This window comes from Conger conger, chromosome 3 (assembly GCF_963514075.1).
Source record: "Conger conger chromosome 3, fConCon1.1, whole genome shotgun sequence".
NCBI lineage: Eukaryota > Metazoa > Chordata > Actinopteri > Anguilliformes > Congridae > Conger > Conger conger.
In genome coordinates, this window is record NC_083762.1 from 75,097,267 (window position 1) to 75,108,382 (window position 11,116).

At 42.1% G+C, this 11,116-nt stretch overlaps 1 protein-coding gene across 1 annotated transcript; it reads right to left on the reverse strand.

Annotated features, from left to right (window-relative positions):
- Positions 1-437: 437 nt before the first annotated feature.
- LOC133123609 (protocadherin alpha-6-like) lies at positions 438-10,776 on the reverse strand. The gene is made up of 3 exons (XM_061234084.1): positions 8,378-10,776; positions 2,896-5,275; positions 438-503 (listed from the first exon to the last, which is right to left on the reverse strand). Exons 1-3 carry the CDS (start codon positions 10,774-10,776, stop codon positions 438-440), a joined length of 4,845 nt encoding a protein of 1,614 aa, XP_061090068.1.
- Between the last annotated feature and the right edge of the window lie 340 nt (positions 10,777-11,116).

Here is an 11,116-nt window from a genome sequence, read left to right on the forward strand (position 1 = left end):
ATCGTTCACGTCAGACACATGTACAGTAATAACGCTGGTGCTCGTGAGAGGCGGAATCCCTTCGTCGGTAGCTGTAATGGTGACATTATACTGAGCACTCCTCTCTCTGTCCAGTGGACCGTCAACCACTAAAGAGTAATAGTTCTTATAGGAAGGCTGCAGTTTAAACGGAAGCGCATCAGCTAAAGTACACTTAAAGATACCATTTTTCCCATCATCTTTATCTGATACGGTAATCAGAGCGACCACCGTCCCTCTTTCAGCGTCTTCTTTGACTGGGCTCATTAATGATGTCACCGTTATTTCCGGGGCGTTGTCATTCACATCAACAACTTCCACTAACACTTTACAGTGAGTACTCCTGGGTGAATGTCCTCGGTCCGTCGCCTGTGCGCGGATTTCGTATGCCGAGTTTTCTTCGTAGTCCAAAGCCCCTTTCACTGTGATTTCTCCAGTTTTCGGATCGATTGCGAAAACGTCTTGATGATTCGCACTGCCACGTCCTATTAAAGAATACACAAGCTCGCCGTTTACGCCTTCGTCCGGGTCTGTGGCATTAAGAGTAATTATATGTGCGCCATGAGGAATTGTCTCAGAAACAAGGACTTTATAAAGAGAGCTGCTGAATGCAGGGGTATTGTCGTTCGCATCGATGACATTAACAACAATCTGCAATGTCCCGGATCTGGGAGGTTTTCCTCCGTCAACAGCAGTCAGTATGAGCTGAATCACAGACTGCTTCTCTCGGTCTAAAGCTTTCTGCAGCACTAGCTCAGCAGACACACTCTGTTTTCCACCGCTCTGTACATCCAGAGAGAAGTGTTCATTTGCACTCAGCTTGTAGGTCTTGACTGAGTTACTGCCCGCATCGGGATCATAAGCAATCGGAAGAGGAAATCTCTCCCCAGGAAACAAAGATTCACTTATATTAAATGTATTTGTTTTGTCCAGAAAAGATGGGGTGTTATCATTTATATCTAAAATATTTACTTCAATGCGGTGTATATGCATAGGTTTATCCAAAACGGCTTCAATGTTTAAAGAACACTTCACCAAATTCGGACATAGCGTCTCTCTGTCAATTCTTTCATTGACATAAAGAATACCAGTTTTCAAATTCACCTCGAAATATCTCTTGTTTGACCCTGGCATAATTTGTAGTCCCCGTATTTCCAGGTCTTGTACGTTCAGATGTATATCCTTGGCAATATTTCCGACAAACGTACCTTTTTCGACCTCCTCAGAAACAGAATACACGATCTGCGCCGAAGACCATCCCAGTAGACAAAGCAACACGACAAATTGTATCCAAACATGTCCAATCTGTTCACAAAGACCCATTATAGCGCTACTGCTGACTCGCGTTTGGAAATGCAGTGAACTCCGATTTTAAAAAATCATGAATTCCTCATGAAAACAATCATCTTGAGCAAAATGTTGTGTATGTAGCAAATAGTTGTATCACGCCATCATGCTACGCGCATGTAACAAAGCGGTTGGTCAGTGGCTTATGGGCGCTCCTCTTGTTTCTGCACAAGGTGGAGCCTCGATGTGATTTAAAATGGCCTTTTATTTTCCGTGGTCTACAGCGACATCGTGTGTCCTTCTTATTGACAACAAATGAGTTTCTTCTGTTTCTGTGGTAAATTTAATATGAATAAATGTAAAATAATCACAATAGAATATATACACAACCAGCGGCCTCTTCGAATTGAAAACAAAATCATTTACATCTGTAAATGTTATAATGCATACATGTTGCGCTAATATATGAGTAATTAGTGTTTTGCTAACACTGACATGTGTAAAACACAGGATATACATCGCAAATGAAAGAATGGATGGCTGATTTTAAGAGCAGGTAAAAACCCTTGACCGTAAGCATCCTTACATATCCATTGAATACGAAATGGGTGGAAAAACGGGAGCCTTTTTTATCATGTAAACTAAGGAAACTACTGCATTCCTGGTCCAATGAAATGATCTGCGAAACTAAATAAATTCAGCAGTAAATATAATCATAAGCACTTCCACTGGTTGATCTACGTCCCAAATGAATTCAAAAAGTGTCACAAAAATCAATTTTACCACTCAATTCAGGGAAAACACAATTATTCACGAAGACAAATAATATCACCGTCCGGCCAAACGAACTATCGAGCCTTAGCTCTTCACATTGTGGCCAAGCTGACCGCAGTTTGTTTTCACAGTTAACATGCAGCTGCTTCCGCGTAAGGGACAAGACACAATTCCAGAACCAAGGACAGCTCTAGCCATTGGCTCGCCCGGAGCAATGGGGCAGAAACGTAATATGGATCTACTACCAAACTACAAGGTGTTGTATTTGTAGATAAACATATATCGGGTTCTGTGTTTCAACCTCCGGGCTTGGAGGACCGTAGGGCTTCAACCAAACTGCGCCACGTAAGATTGATCGAGCGAAAAATGGAACACGGGTATTACTGTTGTTTTTGTTTGAGATTGCATTGTCCGGTGTTTCCATTTAAAAAGAAGAACTGTTTTTATCCACGTTAATTTAATTCAATTATATCCCTTTAATGTGGCATGACTAATTCAATTTTGAATCATATTACTCAATCTGCAATATTAATAACTATGACAATTCATGAATAGTAACGAATGTATAGTGTCTCGTTTTATTGATGGCCCTTTCTGTGTTGTGTTTTATGTGCAAACTGACAACACTGCATTTCTGGGCTAGAGCGACCTTGAAAAAATGATTTAAACTTTCAATAGGACTGGTAAAATAAACTACACTATAACAGACGTAGCACAACAACAATGGCAAAAACAAGATGGGTCTTTTAAAAAAGTCTCAGTCGGGACAGAGTTAATGCAAACATTAACAGCAAAACGCTTCATATAGTATCTTACCTTCTCGCTGTTGGGAAGAGTTTTGTTCCGGTTAAAAGTGTCAGTTCCATTAATGCTAATAAGTTCTGCGTCTGCAGGTGGAAATGGCGTAGGGAAAACCACAACGTCACTCTTCAGTGTGTCTGAGCTAAAACACACGTCATACTGCTGAGTGGATTTGGAGTAAGACCAGCTCCCGTCAGGGTGTGTAGTGATCACTGGAGCGCTGTACTTGCTCAACCCGCCATCAGTCCTGTGGCATTTTACAGCTATTAAACTAATGAGGCTCAGCAAAAATATAACTGACACCGATACAATGGCGATCAGTAAATAGAGATTGAAATCTGAGAACCTCTCCTCCTTGGCAGGTAACTGCCTGAACGTTGTTTGCATTTCACCCGTATCTTCAACAACCACAACATCAATAGACACAGTCGCTGAGAGGGAAGGTTCTCCGTGATCAGAAATCAAAATCACCAATGGATGAGTCTTCAAGTCATTATCACTCATTCGCCTCTTAGTCCTTATTTCCCCGGTGCTGCTTCCTATTCGGAAAAGGCTGCGTCCCTTGGGTTCAGTGATGTGATAAGAAAGCAGCGCATTGTAACCAGAGTCTGCGTCTACAGCCCTGATCTTGGCCACAAAGTATCCCACTTCAGCAGAATAGGGAATGTTCTCAATATTAACGGAGCCCTGGCCAGAATAGGGGGGGAGAATCAAAGGACTGTTGTCATTCTCATCCAGGATAAAAACATTCACAGTCACGTTGCTGCTTAGAGAAGGAACACCGGAGTCGGTGGCCTGAACTTGAAACTGGAACGTTTTAACTTCCTCGCAGTTAAAAGACTGCAAGCTGAATATTTCTCCAGTGATAGAGTTCACACTGACCGCAGATGGATGAAACTTAGAACTCTGGACTAAGGTATAAGCAATTTTAGAATTTTCTTTCAAGTCTGGGTCAAATGCAGATATTGTGTCAATAACAGATCCCACTTGGCTGTTTTCTTTCACGTATACGGTAATCACAGTCTCTGAAAACCGGGGCGCGTTATCGTTCACATCAGAAACATGCACAGTTATGACACTGGTGCTGGAGAGAGGCGGAGTCCCTTCATCTGTAGCTGTGATGGTGACATTGTACTGAGTACTGCTCTCTCTGTCCAGTGGACCATCAACCACTAAAGAGTAATAATTATCATTAGAAGACTGGAGCTTGAAAGGAACAGAGCCAGCGATGCGGAAATGAACAATTCCATTTTTGCCTCCATCTTCATCTGACACCACGATAGAAGTAACAACTGTGCCGATTTTGGCGTCCTCTCTCACTGTATACAATGCTGAAGTGACTGTTATAACTGGCGAGTTGTCATTTACATCCACAACTTCAATTAAGAGTTTACAATGAGAGCTTCGCGGAGGGAGGCCTTTATCACGAGCTTGGATGCGTAATTCAAATGCAGACGTTTCCTCGTAGTCAAGACCACCACTGGTCGTGATTTCGCCAGTATATTGGTTTATTGTGAATGTATCCGTTGGATTCATATTACCTTGGCGAACGAACGAGTAAACAATTTCGCTATTTACTCCTTCATCTATATCCGTGGCATTAAGTGTTATTACTGATGATCCAAATGGCATATTTTCAAGCACCCTGACTTTATAAAGTGAGCTTCGAAATGCTGGAGCATTGTCGTTGACATCGATTACATTGACAATGATCTGTAATGTCCCTGATCTGGGAGGTTTTCCCCCGTCAACTGCAGTCAGTATGAGCTGAATCACAGACTGCTTCTCTCGGTCTAAAGCTTTCTGCAGCACTAGCTCAGCAGACACACTCTGCTCTCCAGCGCTCTGTACATCCAGAGAGAAGTGTTCATTTGCACTTAGCTTGTAGGTCTTTACTGAGTTACTGCCCACATCGAGATCATTTGCCATAGGAAGAGGCATTCTCTCTCCAGAAAATGATAACTCTGGAATATTTAAGACGTGCGATTTTTCCAGGAAAGTCGGCGCATTGTCATTTATATCTACAATATTCACTTCAAGGCGATAAAAAATCAAAGGATTGTGAGCAACGGCCTCTATCTTCAGAGAGCATTTCGCGGAGCTAAGACATAACTCCTCCCTATCGATCCTTTCACTCACAATTAAAACACCAGTCTTTAAATTTACATCAAAAACGCTCTTACTGGATCCTGGGACGATTTGAAACGTGCGCGGCTCCAGCTCCTGTAGCCTGAGATTGAGATCCTTCGTGATATTCCCCACGACGGTGCCCTTGTTCACCTCCTCAGACACAGAATATACAATCTTCTGAAAGGACACAGCCCACAGACACGAAAGAATAGCGCACTGTATCCAAATACGCAATCCGTGGTTGGAAATTTCCATCGCGTCCCGCCTGCACAGACACCCTAATTTATTGTACATCTACAGCGCACATATAAGCTCTCACACGGCAGTCATTATGAAATGAATTTGCGAGAGGGTTTACCAAGCTACTTTTTCAAACAAAGCTCTCCCTGGCCTCTCCCTGCTACGCATTTCACAAGAAAGGAGGAGCTCGGAGTGGGGTTTTCATTTCCATGGTCAACAGCGACACCGCGTGTATTAATGGTGATAGCATGAAAAAAAAAAAATAATAATTGCACCCAACTCTACTTCCAACCATTTCACAAATATACACAATGAACCCCATATAGCTATTGGTGCAAAGACATACAGTCAGGGCCATAAATATTTGGACATTGACAAAGTTATTGTGGCGGCACGGATGGTGCAGTGGGTAGCACTGCCACCTCACAGCAAGGAGGTCCTGGGTTCGAATCCCCGTCGGCCGGGGCCTCTCTGTGCGGAGCTTGCATGTTCTCCCCGTGTTTGCATGGGTTTCCTCCGGGTACTCCGGTTTCCTCCCACAGTCCAAAGACATGCAGGTTAGGCTGATTGGAGTCTAAATTGCCCGTAGGTATGAGCGTGTGAGTGAATGGTGTGTGTGCCCTGCGATGGACTGGCGACCTGTCCAGGGTGTATTCCTGCCTTTCGCCCAATGTATGCTGGGATAGGCTCCAGCCCCCCTGCGACCCTGTTCAGGATAAGTGGGTAAAAGATAATGGATGGATGGAAAGTTATTGTTATTTTAGCTGTCTACCACGTGGTATTGGAGTTGGAAGTAAATAATGAATATAACCTCAAAGTGCAGACCTTCAGCTTCAATTTGAGGGTATTTACATCTAAATCGGGTGAATGTTGTAAGAATTACAGCCCTTGTTATACATAGTCCCCCAATTTTAGGGGCTCAAAAAATCATTGGACTCCAACTCCAATATCCTGTCAATGTCCAAATATTTATGGACCTGACTGTATTTTTCTTGACATTACTCCGTACTCCAGATTTAGATTTGTAAACAATTGTCAAACAATTGAGACAATTGAAGTTCTGATTTTCTGGTTTTTACTGAATAGTATTTTTAATACATTTTGGTTTCACCCTGTAGAAATGACAGAACATTTGACCCAGTCAGGGGACCAAAATATTTGTGACAAATGGCTTCACAGGTGTTTATGATTAGTAAGGTGTGTTCAATTGCTTCCTTTGTGTAGGTATAAGAGAGCTTTCTGCATCTAGTCTTGATTCTAGGCTTTCGATTGCCTTTGTGGTATTATTGGTGTTTTTCAACATGAGGTCCCGAGTTCTACAAAATAAAGTAAATGAAGTCATTATGAGGCTGAGAAAAAACATAGGCCAAACAATAGGCTTACCAAAATTAACAGTTTGGTACATCATTAAGAAGACGGAGAGTACTGACAAGCTCAGTAATCGCGAAAGGGACTGGTAGGCCAAAGAAGACCTCTTCATCTGATGACCAAAGAGTTCTCGCCATAATGATGAAAAACCCACAAACATCTGTCCCACAGATCAGAGACAGGCAGTCATAGACATGTCAGTGACTACTGTCCACAGAATACTTCACAACAGAACTACAGAGGCTACACTGCAAGATACAAACCACTAGTTACTTTACAGGAGTCTGCATAGTTCTGAAAATACAGATCAGACCATGATTCACTTGCATCAGAGTGATGGCAGGAGCAAAGTGTGGAGGTCAAAAAGAACCGCCCAAAATCTGCCCTAATTTTAGAATGAGCAAAATCAAATCAGGTTCCATTAGTCACACGGTCATTAAGCTTTAAATGTCACCTCTTAAAAACAAATAGCTTTGATGCTTTTGTTATATTTTCATGAGTTTGCTTAGAATTTCTGAAACGCTTGTTTATAGATGCAATATATTTCTCATCATTTTGGATATTATAGCTAGAAGAAGAGACCAAGGTGGATTTGAAAGAGGAACCGAGGGGAAGGTGTTGTTGGAATGGAAGTCTGACAGAAAGAGATAATCAACAGGGTGCATCTGTGGTAATAGTGTAGGCTATACTCCACGGTCCTGATGGCTGTGCCTTAGTTTGAGATGCATGGCAAAGCAGATGAGCAACTCTGAAGCAGTTTCCTGCAAATACTGATCTAGAGCGAGAGCCCTAGAACAGTCAAGAACAGTCGAGAACTTCACAGAGAGGAATACTATGGCTAGTGTTTTGGGAACAATATACAGTAACATCAGAAAGTATTCAGACCCATTTTGCAAACTTTATTGTGTTGTAGATGTCATTGTAAATTAATAGAATTGGAATTTTTTCCACCCATCAATCTATGCTCAATAACCCATAATGACAAAGTGAAAACATGTTTTAAGATTTTTTTTTTTTTTTTTTTACATAAGTATTCAGACCCTTTGCTGTGGCACTCCAAATTGTGGTCAGGTGCATCCTTTTTATATTAATTGTCCTTGAGATGTTTCTAGAACTTGACTGGAGTCGACTGGTCGCAAATTGAATTGATTGGACAAAGTTTAAAAAGGCACACACCCGTGTGTATATAAGGTCACACAATTTACATTCTCTCTGAGACTCTGAGAGCATAAGATTCTCTGGTCTGATGAGACAAAAATTCCACACTTAGGGCAAAACTCCAAGCACTATGCCTGGTGTACACTAGGCACTGCTAATCGCCTGGCTAATACCATCCCTACAGTGAAGCATGGTGGCAGCATCATGCTATAGGGGTGCTTCTCAGTGGCAGGGTCAGGGAGAATTGATTTCTTTTGCAAATAAATAATTATTGGAAAACCATGTTTTCATTTTGTTATTATGGCTTATTCAGTGTAGCTTGTTGGGAAAAAAATGCTATTTTTACCATTTAAAGTGTGAAAAAAGTTAATGGGTCTGAATACTTTCTGAAGCCACTGTATCTGTGCAAGTTGGGACAACAATTGAAGATATTTCAGTACCCATAGCTACATTAAAGAATGAAGACCTGCCATACTAATGTTTGATGAAATTTGAGTAAGCACTGACATGTAGGTACAAGACAGAAACACAGGAAACACTTTGCTTTTCATTCATCCTTTCAGCGAATTCTCATGTTTTCAAAACGAGTATTATGTCTTACACCTCGGTGGAAAACTCCCATATAATTATTCTTACCTTCTCGCCGTTGGGGAGTGTTTGGTTACGTCTGAAGGTGTCTGCTCCGTTGATACTAATCAACTCCGCATCAGCAGGCGGATACGGCGTAGGGAAAACCACAACGTCACTCTTCAGTGTGTCTGAGCTAAAACACACGTCATACTGTTGAGTAGATTTGGAGTAAGACCAGCTCCCGTCAGGGTGTGTGGTGATCACTGGAGCGCTGTACTTGCTCAACCCGCCATCAGTCCTGTGGCACTTTACAGCTATTAAACTAATGAGGCTCAGCAAAAATATAACTGAAATCGAGATAATGGCAATCAGCAAATACAGATTTAAATCCGAAAATGTGTCCTCCTTTTTTGGCAACTGATTAAAGGATGTCTGTATTTCATCTGTGCTTTCAACAACTACAACATCAATAGACACAGTCGCTGAGAGGGAAGGTTCTCCATGGTCAGAAATCAAAACCACCAATGGATGAGTCTTCAAGTCATTGTCACTCATTCGCCTCTTAGTCCTTATTTCCCCGCTGCTGCTTCCGATTCGGAAGAGGCTGCTTCCCTTGGGTTCAGTGATGTGATAAGAAAGCAGCGCATTGTAACCAGAGTCTGCGTCTACAGCCCTGATCTTGGCCACAAAGTATCCCGCTTCAGCAGTATAGGGAATGTTCTCAGTATTAACAGAGCCCTGGCCAGAATAGGGTGGAAGGACCACAGGACTGTTGTCATTCTCATCCAGGATAAAAATGTTCACTGTCACGTTGCTGCTAAGTGGAGGAACACCAGAGTCTGTGGCCTGCACTTGAAACTGAAACGTTTTAATTTCTTCAAAGTTAAAAGCCTGAAGGCTGTATATTTCTCCACTGACAGAGTTTATGTTGACAGCAGATAATTGGGAACTCTGCGAAATATAGTATGAAACCTTTGCATTGTCACTGACATCAGGATCAATAGCAGACACAGTGTAAAGTACAGAGCCTACTGGGCTGTTTTCTTTCACAAACGTGCTCATTATGCGCTCACTAAATCGCGGTGGGTTATCATTCACATCAGACACATGTACAGTAATAACGCTGGTGCTCGTGAGAGGCGGAATCCCTTCGTCGGTAGCTGTAATGGTTACATTATACTGAGCACTGCTCTCTCTGTCCAATTCCCCGTCAACCACTAAAGAGTAATAGTTCTTATCGGAAGACTGCAGTTTAAACGGAAGCGCATCAGCTAAAATGCACTTAAAAAGACCATTTTTCCCATCATCTTTATCTGATACGGTTATCAGAGCGACCACCGTCCCTCTTTGAGCGTCTTCTTTGACTGGGCTCATTAATGATGTCACCGTTATTTCCGGAGCGTTGTCATTCCCATCAACAACTTGCACTAACACTTTGCAGTGAGTACTCCTGGGTGAATGCCCTAGGTCCGTTGCCTTTGCGCGGATTTCGTATGCCGAGTTTTCCTCATAATCCAAAAGCCCATTGACTGTGATTTCTCCAGTTTTCGGATCGATTGCGAAAATGTCTTGATGATTCACACTGCCTCGTCCTATTAAAGCATACATAAGCTCGCCGTTTACTCCTTCGTCGGGGTCTGTGGCATTAAGCGTAATGATATGTGTTCCATACGGAACGTTCTCAGAAACACGGACTTTATAAAGAGATTTGCTGAATACTGGAGCGTTGTCATTAGCATCGATTACAATAACAACAATCTGCAATGTCCCGGATCTGGGGGGTTTTCCTCCGTCAATAGCAGTCAGTAGGAGCTGAATCACAGACTGTTTCTCTCGGTCTAAAGCTTTCTGCAACACTAGCTCAGCAGACACACTCTGCGCTCCATCGCTCTGTACATCCAGAGAGAAGTGTTCATTTGCACTCAGCTTGTAGGTCTTGACTGAGTTACTGCCCACATCGGGATCATAAGCAATCGGAAGAGGAAATCTCTCCCCAGGAAATGAAGATTCACTGATATTAAATGTATTTGTTTTGTCCGGGAAAGATGGGGCGTTATCATTTATGTCTAAAATATTTACTTCAATCCGGTATATATGCATAGGTTTATCCAAAACGGCTTCGATATTTAAAGAGCACTTCATCAAATTCGGACATAGCGTCTCTCTGTCTATTCTTTCATTGACATAGAGAATACCAGTTTTCAAATTCACCTCGAAATATCTCTTGTTTGTTCCTGCCATAATATTGAGTCCACGGACTTCCAGGTCTTGTACGTTCAGATTTATATCCTTAGCAATATTTCCGACAAACGTACCTTTTTCGACCTCCTCCGAAACCGAATACACAGTCTTTGCCGAAGACCATCCCAGAAGACAAAGCAACACGACAAATTGTATCCAGACATGTCCAGTCTGTTCACAAATACCCATTATAGCGCTACTGCTGACTCACGATTGCAAATGCAGTGAATTCCGATTTTAAAAAATCCTCATGAAAAGAGTAATCTTCAGCAATATGCTGTATATGTAGCAAATAGTTGTATCACGCCATCATGCAACGCGCTTGTAACAAAGCGGTTGGTCAGTGGCTTATGGGCGCTCCTCTTATTTCTGCACAAGGTGGAGCCTCGATGTGACTAAAAATGGCTTTTTATTTTCCGTGGTCTACAGCGACATCGTGTGTCCTTCATATTGACAACAAATGAGTTTCTTCTGTTTCTGTGGTAAATTTAATATGAATAAATGTAAAATAATCACAATAGAATAGACA